General features: G+C 34.3%; 1 protein-coding gene across 1 annotated transcript in view; it reads right to left on the bottom strand.

Annotated features, from left to right (window-relative positions):
- CCT3 (chaperonin containing TCP1 subunit 3) overlaps nucleotides 1-15532 on the bottom strand; it is a 69018-nt gene extending 53486 nt beyond the window's left edge. The window contains exon 1 of the mRNA XM_089100955.1: nucleotides 15415-15532. Coding sequence (XP_088957081.1) covers nucleotides 15415-15451 — 37 coding nt within the window. The 5' untranslated portion in view covers nucleotides 15452-15532. The remainder of the gene's footprint in view (nucleotides 1-15414) is intronic.
- Nucleotides 15533-22119: the final 6587 nt, after the last annotated feature.

Here is a 22119-nt window from a genome sequence, read left to right as displayed (position 1 = left end):
ATCCTGAAAAATCTTCTAAGACTGAAACCTCTTGTGGGCTGCTGTCACTTTCAATAAAGATTGATTTCTTATAATTTTTGGATTTGAAACAAGGGTTTTTGATAGCCTCTTTCACACTCTTAGCTTTTAGAAGCATAGCCTGCTCCTCAATCTTTTTTTTCTCTGGAGTGCCTGCCAGTATTCTCTAGACTCCTTTTGGTCAACTTCTTTATGTGGCCTTTCTCAGACAAGCTTTTGTATATAGCCTTATCATGACGGGTGAAACTGTCTGGATTGAAGTGCAGGTGAATTGTGCATGTTGAGAGGTTACACCTCACTCTTTATTTGAGGGAATCATGTCTTCATCTCTCAGCTCAGATGCAGGCATGCCCAATGGTAGGCCTGTTACAGCTGATGGCAAAAAGTTGTCACCAAAAAAAAACGTCTTTATTAAATGGACAAATACCTTGCTTGGAAACCCACAGGGATGACTGGGGTGAATGAAAAGAGATAAGCAATGCCAAGAGACTGGAGGATTTTGTACAGAGAAATTGGAAATAGCTTTGTTATAATGGGATTTCAGAGATTAGGAGACCCCAAGATCAACTGGTTGCTGTTTGTGTGATGTATGTGGAGGCAAGATTAACATGATCACATGGTTATCTTTTGCTACCTGGATGGCTTCAACTGATAAGTGAGATTTGTGATTTTCCATAATAAGTAGCCAGGGCTTTTCTTTGCTTGTCTGTACGGTGGAGACAATGTGATGAAGAAACTCAATGAACACTGAAGCTGTAGTCTAGCCACTAATGCAAGGAACAGTACCAGGTGGAGCCCCAAAAGTCATCCTTGCTTACTTACTTACTTAGGTCCTGGCCAATCTCGTGGGACGTTTTGGGGCCACTCCTCTTGCTAGCTCATGTGTAAGGGCTTGGTATGTTGCTCTATCTGGTGTGATACGTGACAACTGGGCTATCTTGACATTGTCAAAGTGGAAGTTCTCCATCCATTGCTTTCGTGGTCTCCCTTGTGGACAAAGGCCATAGAGGGATCCTTCAAGGGCGATTTTTGGGATGTGGCTTGGCTCCATTTGCTTGATGTGGCCAAACCAGCGCAGTTGTTGCTCCTTGATTTTACTTAGAATGGTTTCAGTGGACTGGAGCCTTTGTGTACTTCCACATTTGTGATTCAGTCAGTGTATTTGATTCTAGCAATGTGATGGAGGCATCTCATCTCAAAAGCTAGAAGTTTTCTTTCATCTTTGATTGTCAGAGTCCATGTTTTGCATCTGTAAATAATTATGGGAATTACTAAACTGTTGAATAGGCGCATTTTGAGTTTATTGGCTAGGTGGTTGCTTTTCCAGAGGTTGGCTAGTCTTTGGAAGCTAGAGCTAGCAAGTGCAAGTAGACGTTTCACGTCAGAACTATGGCAATTATCTGAGGAGAGTAGGCTACCAAGGTACAGGATGTGGTCAATCATTTCAACCTGTCTCTCGCCTATGACGATAATGGGCAGGTTGTCTAGTTTATGTCTCATAGTTACCATGACTTTGGTCTTGCTGGCATTGATCTCTGTCTCAAACGGCTTTGTGGTATTGTAGAGTTTATCAGCTTGTGCCTGCAGTTCTTGTGTAGAGTTGGCTAGCTCAACAATATCATGAGCGTAGGCAAGATTGTCTATCAGCAGCCCTCCTATTGTTGCGCCATATTCCGACATCAGTGACAGAACAACATTTAGAAAGAGGTTGAAGAGATGTGGTGATAAGATGCCCTGGAGTAGTCCTGACAAACTTGTGAACTCTTCTGACAGCCCATCAATGGTTATTACTTGGCCTCAGAACTGGTTGTACAGACTCTTGATTACTTGGACTATCTCATAAGGGATCCTGTAGTGAAGGAGGATTTGCCAGAGTCCTTTGCACCATATCAGGTCAAATGCCTGACGGCAATTGATGGCATCCTTGCTGTTGTCTTTTTTTCATTGGGAAGACCAGTATTGATGGAATTGAGTTTCCAGATGCTGAAACACAGGCAAGAATTGTTACAGTCTGTCCTCTATCTTCAAAAGTCTCTCTTCCAGCTTCACAGTGACAAAAAGTGGCAGAAGTTGCTCTTCCAACAGCAGTGACAAAACAGCAATAATGATAATAATATACCCTGGTGTGGTATTCAATGCAAATATTCAAAGTAAATACTCAATGAGAATACTGAATAGCCCCTAGTTAACATAAATGTGGCATAATTTTGATGCAGATATCATTGTCTTGAAGCAGGTAAAACACCAAAAATTCCCTTTCTTATAACATTTTGTTTGGGATGTTACTTTGAAATTTTGTTCCATAATAAAATTGAAACAGCAACCCTAATTACATATTGCTTTTATGCAACAAAATTAACTGAAATTTTTAAGAAAGAAGATAATATTTTTAATCTTGTTCTGTGGGGTTGAAACATTTCAATAGGAGAATTTAAATTGCATCATCTAACAATGTACACAGTACTCCTAATCATTAGTAATTTGGCTCACTGAACACAAGCAACAACCCATCATAAAATACCACAGATAATATGTATTCAGATGTGACACTAGCCACATGTTTAGGTACCTTAAGGGAGACCAAATATTTTACAAAAGACAAGTCAACAAGTTAAACTGTTGTATTCTTATGCCATGATTCCACAGGACAAGTTTCCAGTAACAACTGTCAAGAATATTAAAGAGGGAGGGGGGCTGGGAACCTTCACCCATACATGAGGCCTCTGTCCATGTGAACTAATAGTAAGCTGAAAGGGTTATTGATGGGTCAAAAAGGGAATATTTGTTATCCACTCATTGTCTTGCAAGTGTTTTAATAATTCAAAACTCTCAGAAAACATAAAACTATGCCATTAACTTTAAACAGACAACAGTGTTATAAGATTGCAAAACAAAACATCAAGCCATAGTGAATAATGAATGCTACTACTGCTACTAACCACTGCAGAAGCAAGCTAACTGAGGCCAACACAGTTACAGCCCACTCCTCTTTCCTAATTAATCCAAAGACTCTCCCTTTACACCCTCCCAAGAAGTTCCCATATCCCTTAAATCTTTCTTTATCACATCCTCCTAACCCATTTTGGGATGACCTGCTTTTTGTTTGGCCCTAGACAGTTGGCAAACAAGGACTATCTTTGATAATATGTCATTCATCATCCGCAGAATATGTCCTAGTCAATGAATACAGTTTTAGAAAAGATAAAAATAAACATTATTAGACAAAGAAATGCATAAAAAGAACTTTAAACTTAGTTTTGATCATCAAAGTTACAAATTCCAATCATTGTCATCCATATTTTTAGAAAAAAAAATTATTCAGTCACCTGTTGTAATTTTCCCATTCCAGAAGATGCAAGGTTATAATGTAATCTTCTATTAAAGTTTCAGATCAACATCTTTATTGTACTTATGCATCAGAATGGTTGGCATAACAACCAAAAACAGGAAATAAAATTACAAAAAAAAATTGTGTTATGCAGAAAATATTCCATTAAAATTTATCAATGCTATATTAACTTGATACCAGTGTTTCATTAAATGTGTTAATAATTTCAATACAGGTTATACCCTGCCATGATAAACAAATTTTTATGGTTAACATGGAGTAGTTCATATAATTGACCTACAAATAAAGTAAACATACCATTTGATGCCATTTTTTATGCTCTTTCTGAATATGTATAATTGCTTTTCTTGCAAATTAAATTTTATACCATTTTAGGACCCTTGAAAATAATAATTTCTTTCTATATTTTTGGGTATAAAGGGATTCCCGCCATTGGTTTCAAACTCACTCTTTCATTATAAAATCCATTTTTGAAGATAAATAATCCATAAGCATTGATTTGTCACAATTAGTTTGAAAAAAAAAAATCAAAACAATTTTGCCATTTTTATCTGCCATATTTCTTCTGTCAGCTTTGATATTTTTTTACATATAGGAAAAATGGCAGTTTTTAAGCATCCTAACAGTGGTGAGACACTAACAATGGTGAGATTGTTTTGAATTTTTTTCACAAAACAAATCAACTTCACAAATCAATGTTTCTGAATTATACAACTTTTACAAAATGGATTTATAATGAAATAGTAAGCTTGAATTAATGTTTTATCCCATTTATATATAAAAAAAATTATAGAAAGAAATTATTATTTTCAAGGGTCCTAAGAGGGCTTAAAATTGCAGTTGCATGAAAAGTAAATATTATATTCAGAAAGAGCATAAAAAATGGCACTGAAAAGGGTTGTGAACTTGCAAACTTTTTATGTGAAATACATTCTTTTTTTTACCTCAGAGGGGATCTAGAAGAGTGAAAATCATTCTTTTTGGGTGTAAGTTTTCATTTGCTTGAAACATCAATAGTTGGCAACTTTGTTGGAAGTGCAATTATCCCAACGAACAGGGTTGCCAAATTACACACTTTTCATTTGAAATACACTCTTTTTTACCTCAGGGGGGATGTAAATTTTTGACTTGCACTCATTTGAGCAGTTGATATAATTCAGCGCTTCCATTTCTACTATATTTTCAGTGTCTCCATTTCTACTATATTTTAGACTAGACTACTTCATTTTGAAAATTTCTCCTCTAATATTTTTAGACCTACTTTAATACTTTATTTCTACTTTAAATTTGGATTTTCTACTTTTTTTTTCCTTGCCAAACCTATGGATTTTCATTACAGAAATAAGAAATTTGGGTAAAACAGCAAGATTTTGGCAATAATGATTGACAAAATTCTTGTTTTTGTCAGACTTGGATAGACATGCAAATTAAAACAAAAATAACCAATGTGGAAGAATTGATGTGATAGAAAAATATAAATACAAGCACCTATGCACATTTACAGCCAAATAGACTGAACAATATACAGTAAGAAATAATTTATTTTTATTAGGGCTTCCTTCTCTGCATCTTTACTAAACCAGTATAGCTGATTATGTCATGTATCATGTCTTTTCAATAGACACACAGCCTACAAGTTTGGCTATAGTATATCTGCAAGTTGAGTTAATTTGAATTCTTGGATTTTGTGTAGATTGTCTCATAACTTAGCCGACTCATATCAGAGGCATGAATTCAAAAAAACTTTGAATTAATGATTAATTGGTGTTTTTTCTTTTATTTGCATATTTTAGCAAGCAAATCAACTTAAAAGATATTGTTATATAATGAAACAGCCAATTGGTTTTGAGTTTTAGCCTTAGGCATATCTTATTTCTTTATTTTTATACTTTTTTGGGGTGGGGGAAGTTTGGCAAAAATATGTCATACTTGAAATCTCAAAAACTGGAGGTTATTTTTGCCACTTGCATTGTTGAACAAAAGACACATTGCAAACCTCATTCAAAGCAGTCAGTTAATATCAAATATTGTAAAAACAAACAAAAATCATATAAGACATCCATTTAAAATGACTAAGTGTTAAAGCACAAAGGCATAAAAATATGCAAACAGTAAAATATTTGCAATTTAATATAAACTGACAAATAATCAGAATTAATACACACATATAATAATCATTAATATTAAACCATCCTTCATACCAATATTAATGTCAATCCTTGATACCAATTCAAATAAAAAGAAGCGTGTTGCAAAAATGGTAACAGAGAAGGAAAAAATAATGGCAAAGAAAAACCAATAAATAAAATATATTCATATGGCCCGAATCTGAACTCTGGCACTGGAATCTATAAATCAAAACCAAACTTAACTAGTCAGTAAATACAAAGCATCATTTTAAACATCCAAAGAAGATTTTGACATGTAAAAGGTCTTGAGTTGCAAAATAAGTCATTTTGAACAAATGCTGTGTAACTTGGAAAGAAGTCAGAAGATATGGAAACTTTTTGGGATTTTGGGGTACTGTTCTATTAGCTACAAGATGCATGAGAGGTGAAGTTTGGTTAATGCTAATGAAATAAAACAAAATATGATGTGCATATGATAGTTGAGAAACAAATTTTGGCTATATATTTGCACATTAGGGGGGGAGGGGAGGAGGGGAAGGGGTAAAGCATAGCATATATTAAATATGCAACCTAACCTAACCTAGGTACCTTTTCCCCCCCTAAACCTCAAAAAGTGGGTTAAATATTATAAATGTAGCAAGATACCACCGTTTGCAATCCATTCTCTGCTGAAAGAACCTGTTTGACTAGTTTCTTTTATCATCTATCTTGCGTGTCTAGTAGCTAATAGAACAGTACCAATTTTGGCATAGAAAATAGGGATTTTCCACTAGCCTTTTAGGGATTTGAAAACAACTGGAGTGGAAACACTGGTAATATAGAATCATTTTTTTACATTCCTATTCAAATAGTAAGCACAATAACATACTTACTTCCAGATTCAGTCCTACTATAATTTTCCTTCTTTTTTTTGCACTTGAATACTTTATTCCCAAATTAGTAGAATGGAAGCACTGATTTTCACTTCATAATTAGGGCTAATTGCATTAGTGTGCAAACATGTCAGTTTTTAAGACAAAAAAAGCCAGCAAATTTTACTGAATGACTAGACTATCAGTAACATTATGGTAATTCATGCCACTATTTCAAGGGCCTAACTTTCTCTACTGACTGAACAAACCAACTAGGAGATTTCTACATAGCCTATACATCATCCCTCTGGAGATAACTTTATGATCCTGTATCCAAAAATTGGGTGGTAAAATCCTAGGTGGCGCAATAATCTAGCTAGGATGAAAGTGAAAGCATCATTTGATGCCTTTTTTATGCTCTTTCATAATTCAATAATCACCTTTAGGGCTAATTGCATCTTGAGCCCTTAAATGGGCCCCAAAGTTTTTTATATGAATTATGAAAGAGCATAAACAAAGCATCAAATGATGTTTTAACTTTCATTCTAGCTAAATTATATGGCCCACTGCAAATTTACCATGAACTCCTCCACCCATCCCCCTAATGTGCAAATATATACCCTGAATTGTTGGTGGCAAAGTTTCAAATCACAAAATTCAGCACTATTTTTATTGACAGCATTTGAAACATTGAAACAGTTGGGAAATGGTTTGAATTGAAAATCAAGTACTTTGGGTAAATTTTTAGGTGGCACTATCTAGCTAGGATGAAAGTGAAAACGTCATTTGATGTCTTTTTTATGCTCTTTCATAATACAATAATTGCTTCTGTTGCAAATTGCATCTTGAGCCCTTAAAGGGGCCCTGAAGGTATTTTATATGAATTGTGAAAGAGCATAAGAAAGCATCAAATGATGTTTTCACTTTCATCCTAGCTAAATAATATGGCCTACTGTAAATTTACTATGGAATTTATCCTCTCCCCACCCTCCTAATGTGCAAATATATACCCTGAATTGTCGACAGCAAAGTTTTGAATTGCAAAATCCAGTGCTATTTTTGTCAACAGCATTTGAAAAATTTAAAATGATAGGAAAAGGGTCTGAATTGAAAATCAAGTATTTCATAGGTTAGGTTATAACTTTTTGTGTGGTTACAAAAACGAAATACCTTTGGGGCCCCTTTAAGTGCTCAAGATGCAATTTGCAACAGAAGTGATTACTGTATTATGAAAGAGCATAAAAAAGGCATCAAATGAAAGGCATGTTCTTTTGCACTAAGATCTCACATCTTTCTGCAAAGATTTCCATTCTTTTAACTCATCTTTGTTCTATGATCTTAAAGCTCACTTATGTTAGCAAAAACTGTGAAGGATGCCCTTTTTCTGCCATATAGAACAACAATGAAAGAACTTTGATGATATACTCATCATTGTTCTTAGACCACTGATCAGAGGAGAATGATGAGACATTAGCAAAAGAATGCTATAAGATGTAAGATCTTAGTGCTAGGATTTCACTTTTAAGTGTTCTTTGTCAAAAGATGTAAGATCTTAGCACAAAGAAGAGTAAAAGAACAGCCCTGATGTTTTCACTTTCATCCAAGCTAAATTACAGTGCCACCTAAAAATTTACCATATTTTCCAGGTTAGGTTATAACTTCTTTGTGTGGTTACAAAAATAAAAAACCTTTGAGGCCCCTTTAAGGGCTCAAGAAGCAATTAGCCCCAGAAGCAATTATTGAATTATTAAAGAGCATTAAAAAGGCATCAAATGATAGGCCTATTCTTTTGCACTCAGATCTCACATCTTTCTGCAAAGATTTCTGTTCTTCTAACTCATCTTTGTTCTAAGATCTTGTAGCTCACTGATGCTAGCAAAAAGTGGAAAAGATGTCATCTTTCTACCATATAAAACAATAATGAGAGAACTTTGATGATATACTTATCATTGCTCTTAGACAGCTGACCAGAGCAGAATGATGAAAGACACTTGCAAAAGAATGCTATAAGATGTAGGCTAAGATCTTAGAGCTAAGATTTCATGGTAAATATATACCAAATCATATTATTGAGTTAGGAATAAAGTAAATACACCATTTGATGCCTTTTTTATGCTGATTACAAATATAATAATGATTTCTATCATAAATTAATTTTAGCCCCCCCTATATATGCCAATTCAGGGTAGGCCTATATATTTCTACATTAGGGGGTGGGGGTAAAGTTTAAACTTACCTCCCATTTACATCAGAAACAAAATTTGCCCCCCCCCCAATGTAGAAATATATACCCTGAATTGGCATATATAGGGGGGATGGAATTCATTTCCGATAGAAATGATTATTATATTCGTAATCAGCATAAAAAAAGGCATCGAATGGTGTATTCGCTTTATTCCTAACTCAATAATATGCTTTGGTATATATTTACCGATTTCACTTTTAAGCATATTTTGTCAAAAGATGTCAGATCTTAGCACAAAGATGAGTAAAAGAAAAGCTCTAATGTTTTCACTTTCATCCTAGCTAGGCCTAAATTTCTGTACCACCTAGAAATTTCAGTATTTTTGCTAAATTTTCTGATTAACTAGCCTACATATTGAGATAGAAAAGAGTCTCAATATAACATTTATGTACATTACAAATGAACTTTAGTCCCTACCTCAGAAACGTTATGGTCAAATATAGAGCCTGAATTGTACAACCTATAGCATATGCACTGATTTTTCTTTTGTTCTGATGAATTATTAAATTAACCAAAAGAGACAAATGACAGAGGGAAAATTTAGTGGTTAATCAGAAATTTACTGTATTTTTGGTAAATATTTACCAAATCATATTAACCTATTGAGTTACAACTAAAGTGAATATACCACTCAATGCCCTTGTTTATGCTCTTTATAAATATAATAATCATTTTTGTCAGATATGAATTTTAGCCCCCACCTCTACATATACCAATTCAGGTTATATATTTGCACATTAGGGGGGTGGGGGTAATTTTATTTCTGATGTAAATGAGAGGTAAGTTTAAACTTCCCCACCACCCTAATGTGCAAATATATACCCTGAATTGATATATAATATATATATATATATATATATATATATATATATATATATATATATATATATATATATATATATATATATATATATATATATATATATATATATATATATATATATATAAATATGGTAAAGTTCTATGAAATCATATAATTGAGTTAGGACTAAAGTGAATACACCATTTGATGCCTTTTTTTATGCTGATTATGAATATAATAAGCATTTCTATCGATAATGAAGGTAAAATTCTACTTTAGTTACTTTTGGCTATCTTGGAAAGGAGTTGGGTTAGGAAAATGAAACTTTCAGGGATGGATGTACATGCTAAGGTTTGTCCCGGGAAGGTACTTTGAAGTACCTACCTCCACTCATCCCCCCTCTATATAATGGTAAATTACTGCACATTACTAGTTGTTTTTAACTCATATTTCATCCTATATTACTATCATAAATATAAATCACTGCTTACCTTACACAACTTCTGCTTTTAACCTTGTTCATTAAAATATATTCCAAAATCCTATTTAAATCCTAAGCCATTTAATTTTCAACCCATGCGGACTTTCTTTATGGTATATGAAACCCGGTTAGTTGTGATGTCACACTTGCCTTATCAGACACCCTTACCCTTAAGGGTAGCAGGCACATGCCAAACGACTCTGTTGATAAGACCATTTAAACTGTATTATTTAGGGAAAGGATTTCACAAGAGAGATCAGTAAAAATAACCTAATCCTTTTTAGAGGACAAATTATGTCATAGGAAGATGTTTAGGAAGCATTAATAGATAGAGTGCTAAAAACATCAGAATCGACTTCAGAGGACACGTTATATCACGGAAAGAGGTTTTTAAAATCCCCCTTCCCCCCAAACTCAAAATTTACAAAATTTTAATTTAGAATATTTTATATATTTATTAAGCACTAATAGATAGAGCTCTACAACTTTCAGAATAGACTTCAGAGGACACGTTATATCACGGGAAGAGGTTTTTAAAATCCCCCGTCCCCCCTAACTCAAAATTTTCCAAAATTTTATTTTAGAAGCTTTTTAAATATTTCTAAAGCACTAATAGATAGAGTGCTAAAAACATCAGAATTGACTTCAGAGGACACGTTATATCAAGGGAAGTGGTTTTGAAAATCCCCCTTCCTCCCAAACTCAAAATTTTCCAAAATTTTACTTTAGAATCTTTTTAAATATTTATAAAGAGCTAAGACATCAAGTGCTAAAAACATCAGACTCAACGTCAGAGGACACGTTATATAAAGTGAATTTGTATTGAAAATCCCCCTTCATCCCTAACTCAAAATTTTCACAAATTGTACTTTATAAGTTTTTTTTAATATTTATAAAGAACTAATATATATAGCACTACAAATTTCAGAATAGACTTCAGAGGACACGTTCTATCACAGGAAGAGGCTTTTAAAATCCCCCTTCACCCCAAACTCAAAATTTTACAAAATTATACTTTAGAAGCTTTTTAAATATTTCTAAAGCGCTAAGACATAGAGTACTAAAAACATCAGAATCAACTTCAGAGGACACGTTATATCACGGGAAGAGGTTTTTAAACCCCCCTTCTCCCTAAACTCAAAATTTTCTAAAATTCTACTTTAGGAGCTTTTTAAATATTTCTAAAGCTCTAAAACATAGAGTGCTACGGGAAGAGGTTTTGAAAATCCTCCTTCAAGGAGGATTTTCAAAGCACTCTACGGGAAGAGGTTTTGAAAATCCTCCTTCCCCCCAAACTCAAAATTTTCCAAAATTATAATTTAGAAGGTTTTTTAAATATTTCTAAAGCGCTAAGACATAGAGCGCTAGAAATATCGGAATAGACTTCAGAGGAAAAATTATGTTATGGGAAGATGTTTTTGAAATCCCCCTTCCCCCAAACTCAAAATTTTCCAAAACTTTACTTTCGAAGCTTTTTTAAATAGTTCTAAAGAGCTAAGACATAGAGTGATAAAAACATCAGAATCGACTTCAGAGGACACTTTATATCACGGGAAGTGGTTTTGAAAATCCCCCTTCCACCAAAACTCAAAATTTTCAAAAATTATACTTTAGAAGCTTTTTAAATATTTCTAAAGCTCTAAGACATAGAGTGCTAAAAACATCAGAATCGACTTCAGAGGACACGTTATATCACGGGAAGAGGTTTTTAAAATCACCCTTCCCCCCAATCTCAAAATTTTCTAAAATTCTGCTTTAGGAGCTTTTTAAATATTTCTAAAGCACTAAGACATAGAGTGCTAAAAACATAAGAATAGACGTAAGATTACACTTTATCTCTCTGTAAGAGTATATTTAAATCCCCCATCCACCAAAAATCAAAATTTTCAAAAATTATAATTTAGAATCTTTTTTAAATATTTCTAAAGCACTAATAGATAGAGCGCTACAAGTTTCAGAATCGACTTCAGAGGACACGTTATATCACGGGAAGAGGGTTTTAAAATCCCCCTTCCCCCAAACTCAAAATTTTCCAAAATTCTACTTTAGAAGCTTTTTTAAATATTTCTAAAGCGCTAAGACATAGAGTACTAAAAACATCAGAATCCACTTCAGAGGACACGTTATATCACGGGAAGAGGTTTTTAAAACCCCCCTTCTTCCCAAACTCAAAATTTTCTAAAATTCTACTTTAGGAGCTTTTTAAATATTTCTAAAGCGCTAAGACATAGAGCGCTACAAACATCAGAATCAACTTTAAAGGACAATTTATGTTACGGGAAGATGTTTTTTATGTCATTGGAAGATGTTTTTGAAATACCCATTACCCATTGAAATTTTGACAAAACAACATTTTACCTTAATTTTCAGTTATCAGTTTCTTTTTCTCTGGCTATAGTTCTGAAAATGCAATTTCAGTTATTTGAGTAGAATCTTAAGCCATATCAATGTTTTATTTCCAAAATTTAGGAAATGTATTTGCATATATTTAAAACCTTATAAGTTGGGATTGAGAAAAATTTTGAAGCTGAAAACAATTTTGTTGTACTTCATTTAAACAGAAGATCTATTTTGCAAGGTTCCGTTGCTATAACTCACAAATTTTTAAAGGTTACACACAGTTTTAGAAATCCCCCTTACCATTCATCCCATTCCCCCTTCATACTCTAAAATCTGGTTGATAATTTGAAATTTGAAAAGCCTTATTTTCCACGGGGGTATTTTTTTGGGGGGAGGGGGGATTTCAAAACCCTCTTCCCGTGATATAACGTGTCCTCTGAAGTCGATTCTGAAACTTGTAGCGCTCTATCTATTAGTGCTTTAGAAATACTTAAAAAAGCTTCTAAAGTAAAATTTAAGAAATTTTTGAGTTTGGGGGGAAGGGGGATTTTAAAAACCTCTTCCCGTGATATAACATGTCCTCTGAAGTCGATTCTGATGTTTTTAGCACTCAATGTCTTAGTGCTTTAGAAATATTTAAAAAGCTCCTAAAGCAGAATTTTAGAAAATTTTGAGTTTGGGAGGAAGGGGGATTTTCAAAACCACTTCCCGTGATATAACGTGTCCTCTGAAGTCGATTCTGATGTTTTTAGCACTCTATCTATTAGTGCTTTAGAAATATTTAAAAAGCTTTTTAAAATAAAATTTTGGAAAATTTTGAGTTAGGGGGAAGGGGGATTTTAAAACCCTCTTCCCGTGATATAACGTGTCCTCTGAAGTCAATTCTGAAACTTATAGCGCTCTATCTATTAGTTCTTTAGAAATATTTAAAAGCTTATAAATTAAAATTTTGTAAATTTTGAGTTTGGGGGGACGGGGGATTTTAAAAACCTCTTTCCGTGATATAACGTGTCCTCTGAAGTCGATTCTGATGTTTTTAGCACTCTATCTATTAATGCTTCCTAAACATCTTCCTATGACATAATTTGTCCTCTAAAAAGGATTAGGTTATTTTTACTGATCTCTCTTGTGAAATCCTTTCCCTAATTAATACAGTTTAAATGGTCTTATCAACAGAGTTGTTTGGCATGTGCCTGCTACCCTTAAGGGTAAGGGTGTCTGATAAGGCGAGTGTGACATCACAACTAACCTGGTTTCATATACCATAAAGAAAGTCAGCATGGGTTGAAAATTAAATGGCTTAGGATTTAAATAGGATTTTGGAATATATTTTAATGAACAAGGTTAAAAGCAGAAGTTGTGTAAGGTAAGCAGTGATTTATATTTATGATAGTAATATAGGATGAAATATGAGTTAAAAACAACTAGTAATGTGCAGTAATTTACCATTATATAGAGGGGGGGGGATGAGTGGAGGTAGGTACTTCAAAGTACCTTCCCGGGACAAACCTTAGCATGTACATCCATCCCTGAAAGTTTCATTTTCCTAACCCAACTGCTTTCCAAGATAGCCAAAAGTAACTAAATTAGAATTTTACCAAAATGAGTTTCAACCCCCCCCCTATATAGGCTATACCTAACCTGGTAAAGTTCTATGAAATCATATTATTGAGTTAGGACTAAAGTGAATACACCATTTGATGCCTTTTTTTAGGATGATTACGAATATAATAACTATTTATATTGTAATTTAATTTCAGCCCCCCTCCCCCTATAAATGTCAATTCCGGGTTAGGTATAGCCTATATAGGGGGGGGGGGCTGAAATTCATTTACGATAAAAATGCTTATTATATTTGTAATCAGCTTAAAAAAGGCATAGATTGGTGTATTCACTTTAGTCCTAACTCAATAATATGATTTTGTAGAACTTTGCCCCTAACCCAACCTAACCCTGAATTGGCATATATAGGGGGGGCTGAAATTCATTTCCAATAGAAATGCTTATTATATTCGTAATCAGCATAAAAAAAGGCATCAAATGGTTTTCACTTTAGTCCTAAAATCAATAATATGATTTTGTAGAACTTTACCCTAGAACTTTACCCTTTAGCCTATATATATATATAAATATATATATGGTAAAATTCTACTTTAGTTACTTTTACCTATATTGGAAAGGGGTGAGGTTAGGAAACTGAAACTTTCAGGGATGGGTCTACAGGCTAAAATACGTCCTGGGAAGGTATTTTGAAGTACTTATCTCCTCCCTTTCTCCCTCTAGAGGATCCTGAAATTTGCCTACATGACAGGTCTATACCTATTGAAATTTTGACAAAACCAAATTTTACCTTAATTTTCTGTTATAAGACTCTTTTTCTCTGGCTTTAGTTCTGAAAATGCAATTCCTGTTATTTGAGTAGTAGTTTAAGCCATATCAATGTTAATTTTAAAAATTTAGGAAATGTATTTGCATATCTTTAAAACTTTATAAATCAGGATTGAGCAAAGTTGTGAAGCTGAAAACAATTTTATTGGACTTCATTTTAAGCAGAAGATCTATTTTACAAGGTTTCACTTTTATAACACACAGATTGTTAAAGATCATCAAAGGTCAGGACCCTCTAGAGGGAGAAGGAGTGGAGGTAGGTACTTCAAAACACCTTCCTGGGACATACTTTAGCCTGTAGATCTATCCCTGAAAATTTCATTTTCCTAACCAAACTCCTTTCCAAGATAGCCAGAAGTAGCTAAAGTAGAATTTTACCATATATATATATATATATATATATATATATATATATATATATATATATATATATATATATATATATATATATATATATATATATATATATATAGGGGAGGCTAAAATTCATTTCTGACAAAAATGATTATTATATTTGTAAAGAGCATGAAAAAGGCAACAAGTGGTAGCCTATGGGCCTATTCACTTTAGTTGTAACTCAACAATATGATTTGGTAAATATTTACCAGCAATTAGCATTATATATGTATAAAATATTAAAGCTAGTCACATACTTAGACCTGTTAAGAATTTTAGAGTAATCAAATGGTGAAACAGTCTAAATTCTAGGTGGTAGGCTATATTAGCCTCGAGATTCAACATAGGCTTAATTGGTATATAACAAAGCCCTTGATGTGCAAAACAGAAATTATAACAGCGGAACCGAACTAACTCAGAACAAGAACAGGCTGACCACCGGGACGCATCATTATTTTATCTTTTTTAAAATTTCCAATTAATCTAGAAATTAGAACTGGGTGCCGGCTTTTTGCTGATGGTGACGTTGTAAATTTGAGTTGCTGGTGTGACAATGTCTAAAGAAAAGCATTTTCTCATTTCGCTTCTGTCGTAAGCCTTTACACAAATTCTCGAATTCCTTTGAAACTTGAAAAGGCATAATTGGCTATGGTGTAACTTAATTCAAGATAAGCCTATCTTAATCAATATTGTGACTGCTATTATTCCAAGAATTAAGTCCAATATCAGTAGAAATTTTAAGTATTTTGCCAGCTCAGTTTTACTGTAATTTATTTGTATAAAAATCAGTGTCAATTTAATATTTTTGTAAATGTCTATGAGGACAAGAGCTATAAAAAAAAATCCATGGCAAGTATATTGCCAAAGCAACCCTAAATATGCTACTCTCGACGCTTGGCGTCAGTCATTTTGCTACCTTTCGGCGAATAAGTTTTCTTTACGTAAAAACACACGTATTTCTGATGCTGTAAATTTTTTTTTCTCCAAACAGATGCAAGATTTTGCATGCGGCAGGATACCGGGTGCATGGAACTTTTCTAAGCATCAGGCGTCCTCTTTTTTTACGAACTCAGATTCCACCAGGTAATATGACTTTTGAAAATCGAAACGCACCCATTATTTCGGAACCGCATCTGTGTGAACCAAGAGTAGCTACTGGACCATAAAAAACAGTTCGCCTTGTGACAGCAAGCGTCGTAACTGACATCCCTAGTCAAAATTGAGTTAAAACCCAAACCAGAGTTATTTTTCACGAGCTTTCCATGGTGTAGTTCGTTTGTTTGTATGATGCCTCTTGGCTGAGTAAATCAACAATTCAACTTTATCGTAAATGCATGTTTTTCACTTCTCTGAAAGCGTAAATTGTCATAACTGACCAGAGGATCAACCTGGGGTATTTTGTCTTAACTGTATATTCTTAGACATCCGAGAAGAAGAAGAATTATTGGAACGCAACTAAGGATAATAGGAAGAATAGGTTAAGAAAAAGGATGGTATTTGTTGAAGCACTAAGCTGTTTCGACTCTTTAAAGTTAGTACAATATGATGAACCAGAAGGGGGTACTAATTCTGCTGCAGAGATGAAAAAATTAGCATAACAAATGAACTCTGGACTGAAACTTACATAGAAAAGAAAAAGAAAGTGTAAAAGCAAAAACAGACCCATCACAGTGGGTTCGCAACAAAAGGTAAAAGGCTATAAGCAACGGAAAGACATTTGTTGATCCATAACCAAAAAAAGTTTTTGGTAGAGAAAGGAAAGTTCGTATAGCAGCTACAGGAAGTTCTTATGTAAATTCTTGATCAGACATAATGTGAAGAAAGAAATTATAGAGGACTTCTGGAAACTCAATGGACAAGAGAAAAAAGGTTCTTCTTGAAAACTGTGAAGTTTGATAAAAAGAAAGGGAACGCAAAGGTATAAACTCGAAAAAAAGTTTCGGGGAGATACTATTTCACAGGAAAGGGTATTACAAGAAGAGTTTGGAAAAGACAATTCTGACAACTCTGATATTTCCAAAAAACGCCTACACGAAATTTAGTTAAGACTCCCTGCAGCAAAACAAAGAAAGAAGACGCTAACACAGTGAAAAGGCATATATAATCCTTTCCAAAAATGGCGTCTCACTATTACAGTAAAGACTCAATTAAAAATTATTTATATACAGCTTCGAATGTTTCCAAAATGTATGAACTTTATTTAGAAGTCTGTAGTGATAAAGGAAATACTCCAATATCTTCTAGAATGTACAGGAATATTTTCAACCAAAATTACAATCTGGGTTTTTATAAGCCTAAAAAGGAATCATGTGACATACGCGAAGAGAAACGTGTTACAGAAAAAACATGGAATTGAGCTGCCAGAACCCAAAAAGAAGAATTTTGCACGATATATCATTAGCATATCTGATACTAAAGAGGAGAGAGAAAAGGATAGGGCTAATGGTTCCTCACCTGTCCTATGCTTTGACCTTGAAATTGTATTTGCGCTTCCTCGTGGTAATGCTTCATCAATTTTCTACAAACGAAAAACTACAATATATAATTTGACGAATGTACTCTCATATCAACAGACTTCTGGAAACGCATAGAAGAAGTGTACTGTGGCCTGAAACAGTTGCAGGTCATGGAAAAAACGAAATAGCAAGTGGTATTGTCCTAATAGTGGAAATAATTCTATCTAGTAGCTATGGTGATGTTTCTGAGATTATCACTCGGTTGGATTTATGTGTGCCACAGAGCCAAAATTTAGTCATGAGTTGCGCTATGCAAGATGTACTTCGCCAGTACCCCAGAATGTTGAAGGCACAAATGAAATACAGTGAACCTGGTCACTTGAGCATACAGGAAGTAGATACAGTCCATAGTTGTACTGAAAGAAGTCTGAAGTATAAAGAAGTATATTCAACACTTGACTTGGTCGAGCAGCGCAAAAATGTATACAGAAAGCACCCGTACATCATTACTCAAATGAACAAAGTACTGCATTTTCAGCAACCCTCCAAGATTTATAAGTACGCTAATGTTCCGTTTTCCAAAGTTAAACAATTTTAATTTATAGAAAGCTGATACGGAAAGAGTCGGTTACAAATTGTCCTTTTCTGATGGATCAGTCCCTGAAATTAACATTGCTTCAGAGGGTGAACTTAAGGCAAGGAAAGACACTTCTTTCACATAAGTGGTCGAGTTTCTTGTGGTCCCAAAGCTGTTGGATTTCAAACCTGTTGTTCCTATGGAAAAAAATCAAAGATGTGCAAAGTCAGTCTACAGGTTCATGACTCCTCCAAATGTGGAGTACTACAAGTGCGTTTTTGCAAGCATGGATTGAGACAACAACCACCCACCCACTCCAGTACAGACAACATGCCCAGAATGAAAAGCTGTAGCTCCCTTCCCCCCCATGGAAAAAACATACAAAAAGGAAAGTTAATTAGTAAATACCTGATCAGTTACCTTTATTTTTTTATTATTTTATCCAAGTAAGTGAAATTCCTGAAGTTATGTTATAATTACTTTGTATTAAATTCAATTTACATTGTCAAAGTAGCACATAAAGATAGAACGCCACGTCTGAACTTTAAGATAAGCCCTGGCTATTCCTGAGAGAATCTTGATGAAAAATCGTCGTAACAAAGTGGAAGAAGAACTCAAGCGCTGTCCTGCACTTTTGTCTTAACTACCTTAAAAGATATAAGCAGGGGCAAAAATGTCGTAAACGTTTTTCGTTTAACCTTTTAACCTATTAAACTTCATCCAACAGAACGAAAATTCTACCAATAGAACTGGTATTTAAATTGGTGTTTCATTATCGCCTTTAAATTGGTGTTTCAATCGTTTTTATACCCAGAATAGGAAACCCTCTCGAAATTCCTCGAAGCGGTATAAAACGCTTTTGAGCCCGATTTATCTAAGAGATTTTAAGCTGAACTAAGAACAGCAAATTCTCTATAGTCTTCAAACAACAAACAACAGAACAACCTAAACGATGAAAACAAACGCAGCTAGTATTTGAATTTCAAGAAACATCTAAAATGGTTTTATATGAACTTCAAATAACAATAGACAAAATAACAATAGCAGTGACTAGCTACACACAGAAAGGCTTAAAGCTAAAAAGAATGAAACTTAAGATTCACCCTCACCTAATCAAAATAGTATTTTGTTTTGCGCCCCTTTATGTCCACTTGCGGCACCTGGCACGCCTAGTGAGCGAATCAGACAACACACTTTTATTCCCTTGTTGTTGCAGCCAAAGTGACCAACTTTCATTACAATAAAGTAATCGACCCAGGATCCGCAATAAAATTATACAGGTCGGTTACATGCCTAATCAAAGTAGGATTTTTTTTTGCGCCCCTTTATGTCCACTTCCGGCACCTGGCACGCCTAATGAGCGAATCAGACAACACACTTTTATTCCCTTGTTGTTGCAGCCAAAGTGACAAACTTTCATTACAATCCGTTTCATTACAAACGTACCGAGTCCGTTGATTTTGAATTAAAGTTATCAAGTATTTTGCAGTAGGTTTCATAGGCTGCATCAAGACATGGCTAATTGTAGACAGAGAAAAGCCAAAACAGATAGTCCAAGTAATTGAGAGGCAAATGTTTAAATGGCTGGGGAATGGGTAAATGGCAGGAGTATGCATGACTCTTATTGGACATAATATATATATATATATATATATATATATATATATATATATATATATATATATATATATATATATATATATATATATATATATATATATATATATATATATATATATATATCATGTACTCTATATGTCTTTACGAATATTTTTGAATCTGTTCTGAATCTTTCGTGAGTCGCATGTGACTCATGTCTTCTCTGTATCTGGACTTTGTAAATAAAACGCCATTTTGTACAACGACAGAATTTTTACGTTCCTTGAGCTTTTTCTTTTTTGCCTCCAGTTAACACGTTAAATTTGAAATTTGATTTCATTCAAAATGGTTATTCAAGAATGGTTATTTCATGAATTTTGTTTCTTGAATTGTCTTAAAATTTAGCTTCTTGAATTTTGAGAAAAATCAAATGGTGAATTTTAGACCAATCTTTTTTTTATGATTTCAGGAAAGATAATAAAAACATATTATATAAAAGGACAATTCAGAGAATCGATATAAAGCGAAGTCCAAATCTCACGCACCAAAGAGTATAACAAAATTAAACTACGAAACAAGGACTAGATTTGTTAAAAAAGACAGTTGAAAAGAAATTGCACCAACAATCAAAAGACCAAATATTTTAATTTCAGAATCGAAAGGCTTTATCAACGGGGGGAGGGGGACTTAGCTTGAACCAGCTTATAACAGAATGTGAGAAAAACGTGAAAAAAACAAAAACAAATGAGAGCTATAAAAAACAACCTGAGCATTTAAAGAAAACTCAAGATCTATTAATTGGTGTCAATTCAAGGAAATCTAAGATGGGGGGGGGGCAAATTATACTGTTTAGCATCCAGAACGGGGCTGCAGCTTTGTTATTTTTTCAAGTTGTCTGTAAAAATACCAAGCCCGTGTTTTACAGGTGTAAAACCGCCACTTTACAGGTGTGCAGGCCCGTATTAAAGCAAATGCACTGCAGGCAATTTACGTTCACTGCCATCAGGGGCGTAGCTTTAGCATTTTGTTGGGGGAGGGGGGAAAGAAGGGTTCACATACGGAGGGTCAAGGGGCATGAACTGTGTAACATTTTTCTATAAATTACTGGGGGGGGCAACTTCCCCCCTCAAACGATGCCACCGACTGCAATGCTCATTGACTCTACCTTGTGTAGGATGATAGCCTTCAGTACTTGAGACAAAGGACATCTTTGTTCTCAATTCTTCAAGAGCTGTACTGTATTATCGCAAATAGCAATACACGCTACCAACTGTTTGTTAATGCCCAGAAGGCCGCTGATATAACTGTTCTTCAGCTGGAGAAATCATCAATTACTAGATGTGCACACTGGTATAGATCGGTCAACAACTTACTGAATATATACAACTGTATTTAGGCCGTTTTATAAATTACCAAACTATCTACTGACATAGAATTGGCAGTTGACGCCCAAGGGCTCGTAACCAGACTTCAGACATTTAAATTTATGTTTATACTCCATCTAGCGGAACAAAATATTTTGCCACGAACTTTCTGTCTGAGCAACTGCAGGCGGTATACCTAGTTTTCTCTAGAGCTACTGATCTTATTACACCTACGCGAGATAAAATAAAAGACATACAAACTGATGAAGCTTTTGATGAAACCTTTCATAAAGAAAAAGAATTTTCTCGTGAGTTTGGCCTCACTGAAGACCTTTTGCAACATTTTCAGAATTCTGATTCTTCACGTAAAAGACCAAAGCATGTACTGGAAGTAGCTTCCCGCTTACGTGATTTTGTAACCATTTTGACTTTGGGAAAAAGCAATCTTGCTGAAGTGAAAGAATCTAATAAAGATGGTTTCAGAAGGGATTATTTTCTTGTGATGGAAAGATTATGCTCCGAGTTTGAAAGTCACTTCATGAATGCTCTTCTACTGTTAGAGTCAATCTCTGGGTTAGATGTTAATTCGCCACACTTATGAAACTCAGAGAGGAGAGAAACTAACAAAATGAAAAATAAAATAAAAAAGGGTGAAAAAACGAGGATTTTGTCAGCCAGTGGCGAACCATGAAGATGACAAAATATAAGCAAATGTTTCGACAAGGACCTCCGCCTCCACCAAGATTTTCGTTTTTTTTTTCTCTCTTTGTCTTCTTTTTTGTTTAGCACTGAGGACGACTTGGCGGAGGTCCTTGTCGAAATATTTGCTTATATTTTGTCATCTTCATGGTTCGCCACTGGCTGACAAAATCCTCGTTTTTTCACCCTTTTTGATTTTATTTTTCATTTTGTTAGTTTTCATTTTGTCATTTTGTGACTGTCGTGAACAGGAAATGTAAGTGATTGGTTTAAGAGGTTTCTAAGCGGGGTAGTTTCACCGTGGAGTATGGGAGTGATTTTCTAAGAGAGTTTCTACGTGTTTCTTCAGTTCTTCTCTTGCCATGTCTGAGTGAAGTCCTTGTCTACTACTCGTTTAACTGCATCTATCTTAAACTACTGTACAT

This window comes from Artemia sp. Qi Xiang Cuo, chromosome 15, assembly GCF_049724085.1.
Source record: "Artemia sp. Qi Xiang Cuo chromosome 15, ASM4972408v1, whole genome shotgun sequence".
In the NCBI taxonomy this organism is placed as follows: Eukaryota; Metazoa; Arthropoda; class Branchiopoda; order Anostraca; family Artemiidae; genus Artemia; species Artemia sp. Qi Xiang Cuo.
The sequence above is the reverse complement of the archived record's forward strand: the minus strand, read 5'-3'. Positions and strand labels throughout refer to the sequence as shown.